Source organism: Phoca vitulina, unplaced genomic scaffold (genome assembly GCF_004348235.1).
Source record: "Phoca vitulina isolate PV1807 unplaced genomic scaffold, GSC_HSeal_1.0 scaffold3, whole genome shotgun sequence".
Lineage (NCBI taxonomy): Eukaryota > Metazoa > Chordata > Mammalia > Carnivora > Phocidae > Phoca > Phoca vitulina.
In genome coordinates this window covers 83,998,617-84,018,183 of record NW_022589706.1, presented here as the reverse complement: position 1 = coordinate 84,018,183, position 19,567 = coordinate 83,998,617, and the positions used below count along the sequence as shown (strand labels likewise).

Here is a 19,567-nt window from a genome sequence, read left to right as displayed (position 1 = left end):
TTTATCTATGTCATCGGCCTGGTCCTTGTAGTCATTTGAGTTTACTCCATATGCACAAGTGACATCAAATATAAAGATAACTGTAGGGCATTCAAACATGTTCTAAATTGCAATAGATATTTTAGTCCGGTATAGAAACCTGCAAATTTCAGGGATGCTTTCAAGCCACAATCCAGTTTTATGTAATTGAACAGCCCTTGGGAAAATACTAAAAACTTAGGATGTAGACTAAAGGGGGACATTAGAGAACAGGACCAGTTAGGAAGGTATCTAAAATAAGACTAGTGGAGGAAGGTATCTAGAGGAGTTCTACTTCAAGTAACATTACTCTCTGGTGAACTTGCCCAAGTACTCTATTATCTTTTTTGGTGCTAGGTCATTTTGAAGAGCTCCATTATCCCAAAGGACTATTAGACATTTGCTGTGGGCTCAAATTTATTTATGGAAGATGGTGACCTTCACAGGTGGAGAGGAAATACAAGGATAACTCTCCACCCATTGTAGCTGAGCCCTGTGGGACTGTCACCAGCTCTTTTATAGGCTGGCTTCCAGCCATCTACCTCTTTTGTGGGAAGGAAAAAAGAGGCTACCATCCAGGGAGCATGCCAAAGGAATTTTAGAGTCAACTCAATCTAATATCACACAAAGGAAGTTTAGCAAATACCGTCAAGCCAGACACTAGAGGTTTTAGGGAACAATAGGACACTTCTGATTTTTCTTCCAGAATGAAGATTGCAGAAAAAGTTGAATTTTTCTCACAGGCTACTGGTCAAATGCTTATTTTCCCTTCAGTATAAGGTACCCTGTCTGCTAATGAATCCTCTACTTTTGTGGCACTGTCCTTTCCTGAAACATGCTGTGCCTCCCTTTCCCCAGTGTAGACTGTTTCCTTTCATAAAATGGATAGAGCATATTCATGTTGAGTTGAGTCCTTTACCTGGCACCCTCAACTAAAAGCACCCTTGGTTTTTACAGAAGAATAAATGTAAAATATTGTATTGCACACTATCAGGATGCTATACCACCCTAGAGGAAGGATTCCTTGAAAATTAAAAGATTATTCATTTGGGTTCCATAATTCAGAATTTGTATTTCAAATGCAAATTGCATGAAATTCAGATGGGGTGGAATGTAAGCTTACTTTGCATTATTTTTTTTTTTTTAAGTGGAGGTTTTTAAGCAAATCATTATGCAGTGTTTGGTAATCAAACAATGTTCTAAACAAGACTTCTGGAGGTTTTTTTAATTTCCTGAAAGAGCAACATTTTCATAGGTCTTTTTTTTGTTTTTTACAATTACTTGCAAAACATATCCTAATTATAATGTGCTTATTTATTCATTAAAGCAGTCAAGTAAAAGATATATACTAGATAAAAAAAAGATATATACTAGATAGCAATTCGTTGGGATAGTTCTGATTAACATATAAAATTGAAATCATAAAAGTAAATGTATCTTTAATTACTAGAAACTGGTTACATATAATATATAATTCAGATTGCCATTTGTTTAGACAGGGCGATTGCCAAACTGGCCTATATTAACAAATTTTCTTGTTCAAAACCAAATTCATTGCTTTAACTTTAAATCTTACTATTCTTCCTATAATTTTTAATTCTGTTAAGGGAATCTTTGTCATCAACTTTGGAACAAGCTCACAATCCTTTTTTGAAACCCTCAGAGTCAAATGTGTTTCAGAATTTAGTTGTTAGACATTAGAAAGTTATTATTACTCATATATCGCATATTGTTTGACACCCTTAGAGAGGTCTGAGGCACCCTGTAATCAAACCATCAATTTCTGCAGTGAAACATATGCATGTTCACACTAAGAAGAATTATTAGTGACCATAAATAGCCTCACATCTGTTCAAATAAGTTTTTGCCACCAAAGGAGTTTGCTGCCAACTTAGAAAACCTTTAGTTAAACTTATGAAGAAATGTTATTTTCAGGGACTTTGGATTTTGAAATTGCAGATAAGGGATCATGAACTATATTTTGATTTTTAATCTATTCTTCTTAATTTTACTAAGTTCTCTCTCTCAAACTTACATATGCCATGGCACCTTCATTTTGGAAATATCTCTGTGGCTTCCCATTACTTCCCTCTTTGAGCTGCTTTGAAGACCTTGCCCATCTATACCTTATCAACTTCTCCAGGCTCTTCCCTAAAAAGTATATGCTTCACCCCAACCAAATTCAACTTACCAGCAATCCCCACTTTCCACCTCTTTGCTTACTGTACATCAGACTGGAATACCAGCTTCCCAAGCCCAAGTCCACACCCCACCTCAAATACCTTTGTCCTATTCATCCTTCCTCCCATGGCTCAAATCCCATCTTTTTAGGAGCCATATTCCATTTCCCAATCAGAATGTGTTTAAATAGCCTACTGCCTGCCCCTCTAATTACAGCACTAGTATAGTATATTTTCCATTTAAATTGATATTCTTGTGATAAACTCCCCTCTCCACTAGATTTAAACCCCCATAGCTTTTTTTCACAGTAATTGGCATGTAGAATGTACTTAAGAGCATTTATTATACAAAGGAATGAATATTCTAGTTAATCTCACTCTCATTCTCATCAATTGGACCTCCCACAGCCATTGCTACTGCCCTTATCCTAACCTTCCCCAAATGGAGAATGGCACCTAGATCTCAAGGGAATACCTAAAACAGGACCCAATCTTTGTATTCTGAGTGTACATTTGGTATCTCTTTGGAAAAGAAAAATATATTTTCTCTTTGGTTTCAGTAATCACCTTGATGATACTATCAGGAAGAAAAAGTATCAGTGTCCTTAGAGAGTGACCAGACACAGAGGGTCCATATGGAGTTTCTGTTCTGCAGGTCTCAACATCAATACTACTTTCTTGGGGCAGTCCTGCCTGACCAGCTGACTTGGGTTAGGTCACTTTCTGTGCATTTTAATAGTTTTTGTTTTGTTAACAGTCATCATATTCACTTCTGGGGTATGATTTTCAATCCAAAAACTCAGGTGAGTAAGCAATGTGACTTAATTTTCTGTAACAATTTCATTTTTGAATCCGATTTGATTTCCGAATCTGAATCCTACTTGATTTCTGAAACTGAATCCTACTTTCTTCTTTCTTTTTAATATTTTATTTATTTATTTATTTGAGAGAGAGTGAGCGAGCGAGAGAGAGCACAAGCAGGGTGAAGGGCAGAGGGAGAAACAGACTCCCCGCTAAGCAGGGAGCCCAAAGTGGGACTCGATCCCAGGACTCAAGGATCATGACCTGAGCTGAAGGCAGATGCTTAACAGACTGAGCCACCTAGGCACCCCAATCCTCCCTTCTTCTGAGCTGACAAAAAACCAGACATCACTTTTCTTGGGATTTCCACACTTCCTCCTCCTTTTGGACTGATTCACATTTCCAAGGTCTTGTAGTATCAAAAGGTTTGGGGGAAAAATTGAGGGGCACCTGGTCTTCTTCAGCCATCAGTTCACACAGTTTGCTACTGAGAAGGCAGCATGGCTTGACTGACCTGCATGGGCCTTCACAAATAGTGTGTCACTGCTGCATCTATAGGACATGGGGGAGGGGGGGAGGAGCTAGATGGTGGAGGAGTAGGAGACCTAAATTTTGTCTGGTCCCAGGAATTCAGCTGGATAGGGATCAAACCATTCTGAATACCTACGAACTCAACAGGAGATCGAAGAAAAGAATAGCAGCAACTCTCTGAACAGAAAAGTGACCACCTTCTGGAAGGTAGGACATGCGGAGAAGTGAATCCAAGGCGATATTTGGGAGGATAGACGGCGGGGAGGGGGCCTCCGTCAGCCGCTACTGGCAAGTGATAGAGCCGTGGAGCACAAAATCGGAACTTTTAGAAGTCAGCTATGCTGAGGGACGTCGCTCCAGTGGCTAAGCGGGGGGTGGAACCCTCGCGGGGACAGTGTGGTCTCAGGACCCTTGGTGTCACAGAAAGACTGGGGGTGCCTGAGTGCAGCAGAGCTCCCAGGTATTGGAGCAGGGAAGCTGGCTGCAGAGACGGAGCCGAGGAGTGGGCTCTCAGCTGGGGGTTGCCATAAACCGTGATCCGCAGCACAGTCAGGCCACTGCTCCTCCAGCAGGGACCCAACAAGTGGCAGATCGGGGGAGACTCCCCTGCCTCCCCCGGGAGGAGTGGCGTGGGAGTGCACCGCAGGGATCTGCTGGGTTTGGAGACTCCACACAGGGTCGGGTGCCAGAGATAGAGACGCTCGGTCACAGGCTGGGTGAACACGGAGTGTGGCCAGAGACCGGGAGACGGGAGTGAGTGACTGCTTTTCTCTGGGGGCTCACTGAGGAGTGGGGCCCTGAGTTCTCGGCTCCTCCGGGGCGGAGGTTGGGAGGCCGCCATGTTCACTCTCGTCCTCCAAAGCTGTACGGAAAGCTTGCAGGGAACAAAAGCTCCTGAGAGCAAATCCAAGCAGATTACTTAGCCCAGACTGGCAAGGGTGGGGCAATTCTGCCTCCGGCAAAGACATTTGGGAACCCCGGCAACAGGCCCCTCCCCCAGAAGATCCACAAGAACAGCCAGCCAAGACCAAGTTTACCTATCAATGAGAATGGCAGAACTCCAGCGCTAGGGGAATACTGCACATAGAATTCGTGGCTTTTTCCCCCCTGATTCTTTAGTCTTTCAAAGTTAATTTTTTTAATTTCCTTTTTTTTAATTTTTCTTTTTTGCTTTTTCAACCAACATCTTATCAATCCCTTTTTTAAAAATCTTTTTTATTTTTCATTTTTAGAGTCATATTCTATCCCTTCATAGTAGTTAAGATTATTTTTGGTATATACATAAGTTGTTCTCTCTTTAAAATTTTGGGATACAGTTTCTTCTAACAGACCAAAATATACCTTAAATCTCTAGTGTATGGCTTTGTTCTAGTCTCCTGCCTGATCACATTCTCTCCCTTTTTTTTTTTTAATTTCTCTTCTTTCTTTTTTCAACCAACTTCTTATCAATTCCTTTTATAAAATCTCTGATAATTTTCATCTTTACAGTCATATTCCATCCCTTCATCGTATTTACCCTTATTTTTGTACATATATAAGCTTTTCTTTCTTTAAAATTTTGGGAGGCACTTTCTTCTAACAGAACAAAATATGACCAAAATCTAGTGTGTGGCACTGATCTATTCACCAGCCTGATCATATTTGATCATATTCCTTTTTTTTTTATCTTTTTCTTTTCCTTTTTTTTTTTCTTTTTTCTTTCTTTCCCTTTCTTTTCCCCCGGTTTCAGGTCTCTTCTGATTTGTTTGGCATATATTTTTCTGGGGTCGTTGTTACCCTGTTAGCATTTTGTTCCCTCATTCATCTATTCGCCTCTGGACAAAATGACAAGATGGAAAAAATCACCTCAAAAAAAGAACAAGAGGCAGTGCCGACTGCCAGGGACCTAATCAGTACGGACATTAGTAAGATGTCGGGACTAGAGTTCAGAATAATGACTATAAAGATACTACCTGGGCTTGAAAAAAACATGGAAGAAACTAGAGAAACCCTTTCTGGAGAAATAAAAGAACTAAAATCTAACCAAGTCAAAATCAAAAAGGCTATTAATGAGGTGCAATCAAAAATGGAGGCTCTGACTGCTAGGATAAATGAGGCAGAAGACAGAATTAGTGATATAGAAGACCAAATGATGGAAAATAAAGAAGCTGAGAAAAAGACAGATAAACAACTACTGGATCATGAGGGCAGAATTTGAGAGATAAGTGATACCATAAGATGAAACAATATTAGAATAATTGGGATCCCAGAAGAAGAAGAAAGAGAGAGAGGGGCAGAAGGTATATTGGAGCAAATTATAGCAGAGAACTTCCCTAATTTGGGGAAGGAAATAAGCATCAAAGTCTAGGAGGCACAGAGAACCCCCCTCAAAATCAATAAAAATAGGTCAACACCCCGACATCTACTAGTAAAACTTACGAGTCTCAGAGACAAAGAGAAAAATCCTGAAAGCAGCTCGGGACAAGAAATCTGTAAACTACAATGGTAGAAACATTAGATTGGCAACAGACCTATCCACAGAGACCTGGCAGGCCAGAAAGGACTGGCATGATATATTCAGAGCACTAAATGAGAAAAATATGCAGCCAAGAATACTATATCCAGCTAGGCTGTCATTGAAACTAGAAGGAGAGATAAAAAACTTCCAGGACAAACAAAAACTAAAGGAATTTGCAAACACGAAACCAGCCCTACAAGAAATATTGAAAGGGGTCCTCTAAGCAAAGAGAGAGCCTAAAAGTAACATAGACCAGAAAGGAACACAGACAGTATACAGTAACAGTCACCTTACAAGCAATACAATGGCACTAAATTCATATCTTTCAATAGTTACCCTGAATGTAAATGGGCTAAATGCCCCAATCAAAAGACACAGGCTATCAGATTGGATAAAAAAACAAGACCTATCGATATGCTGTCTGCCAGAGACTCATTTTAGACCCAAAGACACCCCCAGATTGAAAGTGAGGGGGTGGAAAACCATTTACCATGCTACTGGACACCAAAAGAAAGCTGAGGTGGCAATCCTTATATCAGAAAAATTAGATTTTAAACCAAAGACTATAATAAGAGACAAGGAAGGACACTGTATCATACTTAAAGGATCTATCCAACAAGAAGATCTAACAATTGTAAATATCTATGCCCCTAACATGGGAGCAGCCAATTATATAAGCCAATTAATAACAAAATCAAAGAAACACATCGACAACAATACAATAATAGTAGGGGACTTTAACACCCCCCCTCACTGAAATGGACAGATCATCTAAGCAAAAGATCAACAAGGAAATAAAGACTTTAAATGACACACTGGACCAAATGGACTTCACAGATATATTCAGAATATTCCATCCCAAAGCAACAGAATACATATTCTTCTCCAGTGTCCATGGAACATCCTCCAGAATACATCACATCCTAGATCACAAATCAGGTCTCAACTAGTACCAAAAGACTGGGATCATTCCCTGCATATTTTCAGACCACAGTGCTTTGAAACTAGAACTCAATCACAAGAGGAAAGTCGGAAAGAACTCAAATACACGGAGGCTAAAGAGCATCCTACTAAAGAATGAATGGGTCAACCAGGAAATTAAAGAAGAATTAAAAAAATTCATGGAAACAAGTGAAAATGAAAACACAACTGTTCAAAGTCTTTGGGATGCAGCAAAGGCAGTCCTAAGAGGAAAGTATATAGCAATACAAGCCTTTCTCAAGAAACAAGAAAGGTCTCAAATACACAACCTAACCCTACAAATAAAGGAGCTGGAGAAAGAACAGCAAATAAAGCCTGAACCCAGCAGGAGAAGAGAAATAATAAAGATCAGAGCAGAAATCAATGAAATAGAAACCAAAAGAACAGTAGAACAGATAACAAAACTAGGAGCTGGTTTTTTGGAAGAATTAATAAGATTGATAAACCCCTGGCCAGACTTACCAAAAAGAAAAGAGAAATGACCCAAATCAACAAAATCATGAATGAAAGAGGAAAGATCACAGCCAACACCAAAGAAATACAAACAATTATACAAACATATTATGAGCAACTATATGCCAGCAAATTAGATAATCTGGAAGAAATGGATGCATTCCTAGAGATGTATCAACTACGAAAACTGAACCAGGAAGAAATAGAAAACCTGAACAGACAAGGAAATTGAAGCAGTAATCAAAAATCTCCCAACAAACAAGAGCCCAGGGCCAGATGGCTTCCCAGGGGAATTCTACCAAACATTTAAAGAAGAATTAATACCTATTCTTCCTGAAACTGTTCCAAAAAAAAGAAATGGAAAGAAAACTTCCAAACTAGTTTTATGAGGCCAGCATTACCTTGATCCCAAAACCAGACAAAGACCCCATCAAAAAGGAGAATTACAGACCAATATCCCTGATGAACATGGATGCAAAAATTCTCACCAAAATACTAGCCAATAGGATCCAACAGTACTTTAAAAGGATTATTCAACACAACCAAGTGGGATTTATTCCTGGGCTGCAAGGTTGGTTCAACATCCGCAAATCAATCAATGTGATATAATACATTAGTAAAAGAAAGAACAAGAACCATATGATCCTCTCAATAGATGCAGAAAAATTTGACAAAGTACAGCATCCTTTCTTGATCAAAACTCTTCAGAGTATTGGGATAGAGGGTACATACCTCAATATCATAAAAGCCATTTATGAAAAACCCACAGCGAATATCATTCTCAGTGGGGAAAAATTGAGAGCTTTCCCCCTAAGGTCAGGAACACGGCAGGGATGTCCACTATCACCACTGCTATTCAACATAGTAGTAGAAGTCCTAGCCACAGCAATCAGACGACAAAAAGAAATAAAAGACATCCGAATCGGCAAAGAAGAAGTCAAACTCTCACTCTTTGCAGATGATATGATATTTTATGTGGAAAACCCAAAAGACTCCACCCCAAAACTGCTAGAACTCATACAGGAATTCAGTAAAGTGGCAGGATATAAAATCAATGCACAGAAATTGGTGGCATTCCTATACACCAACAACAAGACAGAAGAAAGAGAAATTAAGGAGTTGATCCCATTTACAATTGCATCGAAAACCATAAGATACCTAGGATTAAATCTAACCAAAGAGGCAAAGAATCTATACTCAGAAAACTATAAAATATTCATGAAAGAAACTGAGGAAGACAGGGGCGCCTGGGTGGCTCAGTCATTAAGCATCTGCCTTTGGCTCAGGTCATGGTCCCAGGGTCCTGGGATCGAGCCCTGTATTGGGCTCCCTGCTCGGCGGGAAGCCTGCTTCTCCCTCTCCCACTCCCCCTGCTTGTGTTCCCTCTCTCGCTGTGTCTCTCTCTCTGTCAAATAAATTAGAAAATCTTTAAAAAAAAAAGAAAAAAATTGAGGAAGACACAAAGAAATGGAAAAATGTTCCATGCTCATGGATTGGAAGAAGAAATATTGTGAAGATGTCAATGCTACCTAGAGCAATCTATACATTTAATGCAATCCCTATCAAAATACCATCAACTTTTTTCAAAGAAATGGAACAAATAATCCTAAAATTTGTATGGAACCAGAAAAGACCCCGCATAGCCAGAGGAATGTTGAAAAAGAAAAGCAAAGCTGGCGGCATCACAATTCCGGACTTCAAGCTCTATTACAAAGCTGTCATCATCAAGACAGTATGGTACTGGCACAAAAACAGACACATAGATCAATGGAACAGAATAGAGAGCCCAGAAATGGACCCTCAACCCTATGGTCAACTCATCTTCGACAAAGCAGGGAAGAATGTCCAATGGCAAAAAGACAGTCCCTTCAACAAATGGTGTTGGGAAAATTGGACAGCCACATACAGAAGAATGAAACTGGACCATTTCCTTACACCACACACAAAAAGAGACTCAAAATGGTTGAAAGACCTAAATATGAGACAGGAGTCCATCAAAATCCTAAAGGAGAACACAGGCAGCAGCAACCTCTTCGACCTCAGCCGCAGCAACTTCTTCCTAGAAACATCGCCAAAGGCAAGGGAAGCAAGGGCAAAAATGAACTATTGGGTCATCATCAAGATAAAAAGCTTTTGCAGAGCAAAAGAAACAGTCAACAAAACCAAAAGACAAACGACAGAATGGAAGAAGATATTTGCAAATGACATATCAGATAAAGGGCTAGTATCCAAAATCTATAAAGAACTTATCAAACTCAACACCCAAAGAACAAATAATCCAGTCAAGAAATGGGCAGAAGACATGAACGGACATTTTTCCAAAGAAGACATCCAGATGGCCCACAGACACATGAAAAAGTGCTCAACATCGCTTGGCATCAGGGAAATCCAAATCAAAACCTCAATGAGATACCACTCACACCAGTCAGAATGGCTAAAATTAACAAGTCAGGAAACGACAGATTTTGGCAGGGATGCGGAGAAAGGGCTGTTGGTGGGAATGCAAGCTGGTGCAGCCACTCTGGAAAACAGTATGGAGGTTCTTCAAAAAGTTGAAAATAGAGGTACCATACAACCCAGCAATTGCACTACTGGGTATTTACCCCAAAGATACAAATGTAGGGATCTGAAGGGGTACGTGCACCCCGATGTTTATAGCAGCAATGTCCACAATAGCCAAACTGTGGAAAGAACCAAGATGTCTATCAACAGATGAATGGATAAAGAAGTGGTATATATATACAATGGAATATTATGCAGCCATCAAAAGGAATGAAATCTTGCCATTTGCAAGAACGTGGATGGAACTGGAGGGTATTATGCTGAGCAAAATAAGTCAATCAGAGAAAGATATGTAGCATATGATCTCACTGATATGAGGAATTCTTAATCTCAGGAAACAAACTGAGGGTTGCTGGAGTGGTGGGGGTGGGAGGGATGGGGTGACTGGGTGATAGACACTGGGGAGGGTATGTGCTATGGTGAGCGCTGTGAATTGTGTGAGACTGTTGAATCACAGACCTGTACCTCTGAAACAAATAATACATTATATGTTAAAAAAAAGAAAAAGACAGTAGGAACGGAAAAATGAAGGGGGGAAATCAGAAGGGGAGACAAACCATGAGAGACTATGGACTCTGAGAAACAAACTGAGGGTTCTAGGGGGGCAGTGGGTGAGGGGATGGGTTAGCCTGGTGATGGGTATTAAAGAGGGCACGTATTGAATGGAGTGCTGGGTGTTATACACAAACAATGAATCATGGAACACTACATCAAAAACTAATGATGTAATGTATGATGATTAACATAACATAATAAAAAAAAATTCTCTAGGTTATAGGGCATGGGAAAATTTCTGCTACTTCTGTGCCATGCTTAATACAGGGGAATCTTTTGCAAGGCTGCCCATGATCTCCTGCATCTAGACATGTCATATGGCCATTTTTCTTCAGGGTGTTGTTGCTTCCTGGAAGTGCCTCTGGGAAGCTGGGCTTAGGTTTCCTCTGCTCTTGGGGACCACAGACCTATTTCCTTCCTTCCAGTTTGAGGGAGTGTCTTCCTAGATATTTCTGGTTTCTAGACATGTTGGTAGACAGGTTTTGTTTTCCACCCTGCCTCCTTATACCTCTTCTGAGGCAATAGCAGGTAGCTAACTAAGAACTTGACTGAGGGCCAAAGGAATTGGAAAAAATATAAGAAAAAAAGAGTGTGTGTGTATATATATATATAAATATATATCTCAAAAGAGATCCCAGCCACATTTGTAATTGCTTTTTTTTTTTTTTAAGATTTTATTTATTTATTTGAGAGAGAGAGACTGAGAGAGAGAGCACATGAGAGGGGGGAGGGTCGGGAGGGTCAGAGGGAGAAGCAGACTCCCTGCCGAGCAGGGAACCCGATGCGGGACTCAATCCAGGGACTCCAGGATCGTGACCTGAGCTGAAGGCAGTCGCTTAACCAACTGAGCCACCCAGGCGCCCTGTAATTGCTTGTTTAACATCTGCCTTTCTTGGTTATCCTCTAAGTTCCATGAAGCCTGGGATAAGGCTTTCTAATCTCAATGTCCAAATATTGCCTTGTTCCTAGTAGGATGCTATTAAATTCTCCTTGAAAAATGAATGAATATATGGGAAAGAAATTCAGAAACTATGAAGGATTTATGGAAAGTGTAATGATGAAGAGCATAGACTCTAGAGCAGATGGCCAGAGTGTGAATCTTGGCTCCTCTACTTACAGTTAGGTGAGCAAAACCCTTAACCGCTTCGTGCCTCAAATGCCTCATCTGGCAAATGGTTGTTGTGAGGATTAAAAGAGTTAACATTTATAAAGCTCTTAGAATAATATCTGGCACATAGTATGTATCATGTGAATGCTGATCACTATCATTACCATCATCATCATTATTTATTATCTTTATTGTGAAGAACCTCTAAGTCAGGACTGTTCTCTTGATGTTCACTTCAAGAGAGTTGTTCTGATTTGATTATAGCTAAATTTATATAAATAAAACTGACAAAATTTTATTTTTGTGCAGTCTTCCAGACTGCAAGGCTGTTTTATTTTTCTTCCCTGTATCCTGTGTCTACATTTCTCTCGTTGCCTCAGGGCAGAACAATGCTTCTTTAGGACTCTTACCTCTTTTCATGGGCTCTCATTTTCTGTTGGCCTTTCTTAACTGTGTATCTTTAGCAAACACTACAACAACCCATGGAATCCCTTACGAGATCATACATAACTAATGGAGCCTTTTTCAGTATGTGTAATTTAGGAAGTTTTTCTTATACTCAACACTTGCCAGTGTTGAAGTGTGTCTGCCATCTTTCTGCTTATTCACAAATCTTTTGCAGTTTGTCTTTACTTAGCATTTTAGTAGCTATAGTATTTAATGACATTTGTCAATGTAGAGATTGTATTGTTCTCTTTCTCTTCTAAATTTTCAAATTCAGATGTATCATTTATATACAAAAAGATAATTCTTGGAGTGGCTGGGATTAACATTTATGATAAAACCCAATAGCTTGGAACTTAGAGTATCTATAAAAAAAAGAAACTAACTTTTTGAGCCAATATTATATTCAACTCAGAAAGCTAGTTCTTCCCATAATTAATATTTCCATAAGCCAATCTTTTTCCATCAGTTATAAATTCTGATTTTCATAGGTTCATGGTATTTGGTTGTTCAAAGGATTCCATTAGCTATTTAGCTTCATGTAGTTGATTTTTCTATTCAGACAGAGTATACCATCTACTGCAATATGAAATGATTTAGCAGCAAATTCCTTTCTCTTAATTTTTTTTCTTTCCTTATTTTGCTTTCTAGCAGTTCCTGCTGTTAAACTAAAGTTATTCTTTTACCTAAATATTTTTGCATCCTATTACAATGTTTCCCCATCTGGTCTCTCTTAGCTAGAAATTGTTTTATCAACTTCTAGGAATATTCATCTTTATTTATGCTGTACACATACCCACTGTAATTGTTGTGTTGTAATGCATGATATATTTGAGGCTAGCAGAGTCACGATACTATTTCCATTATGGAGAAACTCAGGGATTTTCATTTCTCAGCGTAATATATTTTTTCTTCCAATATGATTTGCTCTTGAGGTTCCTTGTCCACTTTTATAATTAATAGTTTAATTTTTCCTTTATACCTCTACAACCTCAGATATACTCCCCTGTGCATATTAGTGAGCATCCACTGTTGGTGGCATTGGCCACTGTTAGCCTCTAGATTACCTCTCAGTGCAACAGTGAGTGGAGGAATTCAGTTCATGTATATTTATTTATACAGCACAATTAATTAATGCAGTTTTCATTAATGAGTCATTTTGAATCATTGCCTGTATAGAATTTTTTGTGAGATGAGTTAGCATTCCTCCTACTTCTACAACCACACTTATTATTTCTCTTTGTAGTTGCTTCTTCCTCTGCTCATCCCTAAATTGAAGTCTTTCCAAGAGTTGTTTTCTAAATCTGCTCTCTCTACAGCCTCTTTACGTGACTTCAGCAGCCCTTAGACTTGTGAATCCCACCTCTCTCCTGACTATTTTATATGCATATCTAACTGCCATGCCTTGGCTGTCATAGACACCTCAAATTCAATAGGTCCCTAACTAAATTCGTCATCCATAACCACCTAGCTGCCCCAGAAAACCCATTCTTTTCTAGTGTTTCCTCTACCATCCTCCACTGCTCAGGCTAGAGACCTAGGACCACTCACCGCTCCTCCTTCTCCCTTTTGCTCTCAGCCAGACTACAAGTCCTGTGAATCCTACCTCCTTAATATCACTTGAAACTTTGGATTTGTCCCTTCTCTAGTTCTAGGGCCCAGTCCCTCAACTAGACTATTGTAATATTTTCCTAAATGGGATCTCTGTCTTTAGTTTTCCTCTTGCTGTACTAACTCCCATTCCCTCATTCACATGGCTTGGGAAGTCTTCCAGGGTTCCTCAAATCTGCCATTAGGTACACTTTTATTTACTTTGCAGCCCCTCTCCTTCACCAAAATGGTCATCCCTCCATATGATTACTGCCTGCTTTTTTCCTATTTCTCCTCTAGATCTTGACCCCTGTGAGCTTGTGGTCATGCTTACCATTCAATCCCCTCGCCTAGTACAGCAAATGCTGCACAGAAGGCACTCAATAAATACTTCTTACATATTGTTGATATTTCTAATATTCAAACTGTAAAGGTAGAAAGAAATTATAAACACATATACTGCATGATGACAAAGTCTGGAACTAGAAGTCATGGATTAAATTCCTGGCTCTAACATTGCCTTATTGAATACTTTTGACAAAACACAAAGTTTTCTCACTATAATGTAATCATTTAACACCATTACTGAGTATACAATAAATAATAGCATCTTGAATTTATGACTTCTAAGTAGTTAGGAGCATGTCTTATGAAATACCTATTTTTTCAGCATTTCTTTGGGGTAGGCTTCCCTCTTTGCTTCTAGAAGGTAATGAAGGGACATAAAACTCCTCCTAAAATGATGTTAAAACACTGGTCTGAGATTGTAACCTACTTTGAGGAATGTCAGGAAGATTCGTGAAGTTGTCTGTGTAGGCCCTCAAGAGGAATATAGGTTGTGGAAGGTAGTTTTATACTCTCGTACATCCAATTTCTTAAGAATTCAAAATATTTGGGAGTGAAAATTGTACACATTATTTCAGCATTTCAGCTTATTCCTGGACTCTTTCTCCATGTTTTTCCGGAGACAAATTTTTTTTTCCCACACCCAGTTGAACCATCTGTGTACCAGGCAAGCTTTCCAAGATGTAAAACCAAGTGAAATATGTCCATTCCATTTATTTAGAAAGGACTATGACTAATGATACTGTGGAAAAAAATGGCATAGTTAATGAAAAAGTACACTCTGTGTGAACAGCCAGGGAAGCCTAACTGTTATGGCCACGTAAAGCCATTACTTACAGATAAGTATTCGGCACCAGTACTTTTCAAACTTATCCTCCAAAGACCTCCCGTGGGAAGGAGAGGGTCAGTTCAGTATCTACCTGTAATCTAGAGGTATCCCCTGTGGTATGAAGTTCTCTACCACCAGCAAATGGTAAAATTTTTAAAAATTTGTACAAATTTTGCATTCTACCCCATAATATGACAATGTTTGATTTACATAAAAAATTTAAAATTATGGAACGTTTATCAAACTTGAATCTTAAGGAAGATATGCCATATTTATTATTGCCTTTAAATAACCCTTATCTACCCCCCCCCCGCCCTCCCCCTGCCCAACACTGGCATGTACCCTTCAAGCATTGCCTAGGTTTGAAAAGCACAGGGTCCTAGGATATTACAGCCCAGGCCATGGGACTTTTGTTAGAATTTAAGAGAATTCTTCCACATGTCTCTTTCTACTCTGTTACATATAAACTTCTGAAGTCCTTTTGCCTAACTCACTAATAAAATCTTCAAAATGTAGCTCTAAGCACCTAATTGGTAGCATTTTCTACAGTTAAGATGATTGAGGAATATAAAATCAGCTTCCTCAAATAGAGATTTTCTGTTTGATGAAAAGGATCTGTCCAAGGAGAGAATTACCTATCCACTTTCCTCTTTAGATCTCGTTAACACTGGAAACCAAACTAAGAAGTTATAAAACTAATGCTTTTTGTGAGCATTTAGAAAATATGATCAAACAGCAAGCTGGTCGTGCTCAGATAGGAGTACAAGAAGTGACTTATTTATACATTCAAATTTCAAAACATTTGTAAGTCCTACCATGTATGCTATTAAAAGGCTTTTAATTTTAAATTATTTTTGTAAGATAATCCTGTTCAAAGTGACATTATGATTTATTGCCACTAGTCAAGATTCTGATCCCTCATAGACTTCTTGTTTGTATCTGTTTTTGTTCTTTGTTACATAAATATGAGATTTATATATAAAATTCTGACTGTGTAATATAGGGCTAATGAGTCACAGATGGAAAGATGCTGGCACATTACCATCTAATAACATTTTAAGCTCATATTCCATAGTAAAACAAAAGCAAATTGTACACATCTGTTTTCCAACTTGTAGCATTTCTGAATTTGGGTAGCGTCTATGTTTCAAGGACTTTTACTTCGGGAGAAGAAAAAGAAGACACAGGTCACCTCAAAATTACCCAGAAACTTAATAGCCTTATCAGAAAGGATTTGGCAAAACAGATTAAGATTTCCCCTGCTTTGCTTCCTGAGAAGTCCCAGCTCTAAGGAATGAAACACAAAGGCATTAGGGCTAAAGAGATGTCTTCATACCACAGACATAATTTTATTGGTTCTTTTAAAAAGGAAAATATATCCCGAATAAGGGGGAAATAGGGGAGAAAAACATACCACGATTAATAACATTTAAGAACTAGAAACTTACTGGCCTTCACTAAAAATATCCTCAGAATAGATTTGGGTGGAAGAGGGGAAGGGCAACGAGGAGAGAACATCTAGGAAGCCTGCAGGCACCTGAGGCCATGTAAGCTGTGGTTGCTGTTGATTTTATTTGTATGATAAACATGTTCTGTGTGAAAAAAGAATTGGAATAAAAGGCTCCAATATCTCATGTTGTTGGAAAAGAAACAGAACAAAGGCGAGAGTTCTCTCTCAGACCTACCCAATTGGTAACGCCTGTGAACACGAGTTAGCACAAGTTAGTGAAGTATGAGTGTCTAAAACATCTCTCCCCCGTTCTCCCTGGTTAAGGAATTCAAAAACCACTTTTCTGCTTCAAGGGGTTGTGTGAACTGTCAAGTTCTTTTGGAAAAGTTACGTGACAGAAGCGATTACTGCAGAGTGTGACCATAAATCCCTCTGACATGAAATACGCATGTTATAAGAGACAGATTTCCATCCACCACCTCTGCAGGAATTCCTGAAACAGGAAAGACCTGAGAATCATCGTATGATTGGAGAGAGAAATTTTGATATGTGGGTGCTAAGACTATCTTTTGTGAGGAGGACTGCATTTATTCTGAGGAATATTTCTGATCAGACTGCAAAATTCTGTTCACCGTTGTCCAAAAAAGAATTAATATGTGTTATGTCCTGAGTTGTAAACAGAATATCAATGGAGGGAAATTACAGTGTTGTTTTCGTAACAGTGTCTGCAGTTATCTCCATATTGTGCTAACATTTTGTATGTAAGATTCCAGAACTGTTAGGAGTGTGTACACAGATCCCAGTGTAACTGCCACAAGGGCAAGTTACAATGAGTTCTCAATCTGGCCTTCCCACTAAAGGACTGTTTTGCTGGGGTGCCTTGTGGGTCTGATTTCCTGTACAGTGTGTCAAACAAGACAAGACTTAGAGCCGGGACAGGGTGGTCTTAGGTACATGCTTGTTTTGTTTGTCTATCAGTGGGATGTCTGTGTGACGTTTTGTGTCGTGTTGTTTTGGTACTGTCCCACGTCCATAGGGTCTACCAGGCTTCCCCACAGTTGCTGCTCTGCACAGTAATCAGATCCTCACCGTCAAGGTTTGTGGTTGACACCCATTGCTGCTCAGTCAGAGCCTGCAATCAGCATAAGAGTGAGCAAGAACAGCGAAATTGGCTTGCCAAGTCCAGTTGCTCCCTTTCACCATATGCTCTGAGGTCTTGGATCCTTGGGACCTCACCTACATCAACGAGGCCAAATAGCTATTGAGAGGGAGAATCGTGAACATAGAAGAGAGAAGGATATTGAAGTCGAGCAGGGATAATGAAGAGAGGCAGGCATGACCGTCTAGGATGGTGCCACACCTCGATGGTTTGATCTGCATGCATGCCAACACTCTGTGACATTTTTCGGTCAATTAAAGAACCCTCAGGACTCTGGACTTCGGGCATTTATAAAATGGCAGTTGCGTTCATGCCACGTTATGCTGGTTGACAAGTCTGACGGAATTGGAACTGGTGCTTTGTTTCCGGACTTTCTGCTCAGTCTGCAGGGTGCGGGTGATGGGAGCGTTCCTGCTTCTTTCATATACTGCATTAAAGAGACCTAACGCCCACGGCAAAATGATGGGATACACAAAAGACTCCTCTCTGACTACAGATCTGGTCTCGCCGTCCCATTTTCGGGTTATGTTTCTTACAAGAAGAGAAAGTCTGACGTGAGACACAAGCACCAGTTCCATTTTGTTTAATGATCATTCTAAGTCTAATATGTATATCTTTATTTCTTTCTTGGGGCCTTCTGATGTCTATTCTCCAACTCTCTCACCTCTGAACTTCAACCTTTGACCTCACCTGACTGATCAGATGGTGTTTCCTAAAATCAATCATGGGTTTCTCTCTGCTGATCAGCAGCTCATTAAACGCCGCCTCATTAAGGTAGTGCTTCTTCTTGCTCAAGTCTGATTTCTTCTTAACATTCAGTTATTACTCCATTTACAGTTGCTTTACCATTTATCTCTCATGGGTGGGGGTATTTATTTGGAACTATCCTGGAGCAAAACTATGTCTAGGGAGCTGCATTTGTTTGAAACGTATATGAAAGTACCAAAGTAAAAAGGCATAGAATGCCTAATTTTTTCTTAATTAAAGAAAGACAGCTAAATTATATCCAGTAATAGATCCAGCTTCTAAGCTCTCTTGCTTTGGTAATTTATCAATTATTACACAGTTTGACAAAAGCTTGTATGTTTAATTTTATAAGTTGTGAAAAAGTAAACACACTTGTCCAACCACAAATGCAGCCATTTTATTCAGATGAATATAACTGATGCAGCATTGTCATGAATCAAGTTATGCAAAAGTTTTATACCAGCTCTGACTATCATGATAACTTACACACTATTTCCAAGAGCTGAGAGTGCTGGTTCCTGAGCTCCTTTGATTTTAATAGCATCTACTCAGCTCGCCCAGCATGAATATTTATTTGCTCCCTGCTGGCAGGCAAATTGCCTACAGGCTTCATGTTTCTGATTGTTCTGGTTCTTTTCATAGTGTAAATGTGGATTAGATAATACAAATTTAAAGTGTTGAAAAGAAGACCTGGGTCTTTATCTTTCATGGTCATCGTTGGTCTGTTCCCTTCTCCATTACAGGGTGACCAAGGACAGGCTGGGCCTCCAGGACCCCCAGGGCCCCCTGGCCCAAGAGGGCCTCCAGGGGACACAGGGAAAGATGGCCCCCGTGGAATGCCAGGAGTGCCCGTGAGTTGCATTTTGGATCCATTTGTTTTAAGGGCTGAGAACTGGGATGGAGTGGGGTAACGAGGGGCCTTAGGGTTAGGGGGTTGCAGGAAGTGGGGTGATAGAAAGTTCCCAAGCAGAAAGGGCACTGCCAGCAGGATTCTGCTTTACCATTCAATCTCTGGGGAACCCACACGAAACACAAAGAGAGACCCGGAGAAGGCAACTAAACTGGTTTTCAGGTAAGCCTCAAGAAGTCCATGATTGAGCATGCCTGATCTCACTTGTGTCCTGACTACCTTGGAATACATCAGTGCCTTTGGCTTAAATGATGGGAGAATAGCTTGAAAATCTAGGTGAGAGATTGGCAACGTTCTCCAAAGGATCAGTGGCAGACAATAAAGTCCCATATGAATTATGGAAAGCAAAGGAGGTAAATCTTTTCAACGTTTACTCTCTTGTAAATAAATTGACCAAAAAAGAAAAA

The 19,567-nt window shown here is 39.6% G+C and overlaps 1 protein-coding gene across 4 annotated transcripts in view; it reads left to right on the top strand.

The window, feature by feature from the left end:
* Positions 1 to 19,567, top strand: part of COL25A1 (collagen type XXV alpha 1 chain) — a 467,924-nt gene that overhangs the window by 325,708 nt on the left and 122,649 nt on the right. For all 4 annotated transcript variants that reach the window (XM_032400984.1, XM_032400983.1, XM_032400982.1 and 1 more), the window contains exons 8-9: positions 18,206 to 18,277; positions 18,994 to 19,101. In XM_032400984.1, the coding sequence (XP_032256875.1) occupies positions 18,206 to 18,277; positions 18,994 to 19,101 (180 nt within the window). The remainder of the gene's footprint in view (positions 1 to 18,205; positions 18,278 to 18,993; positions 19,102 to 19,567) is intronic.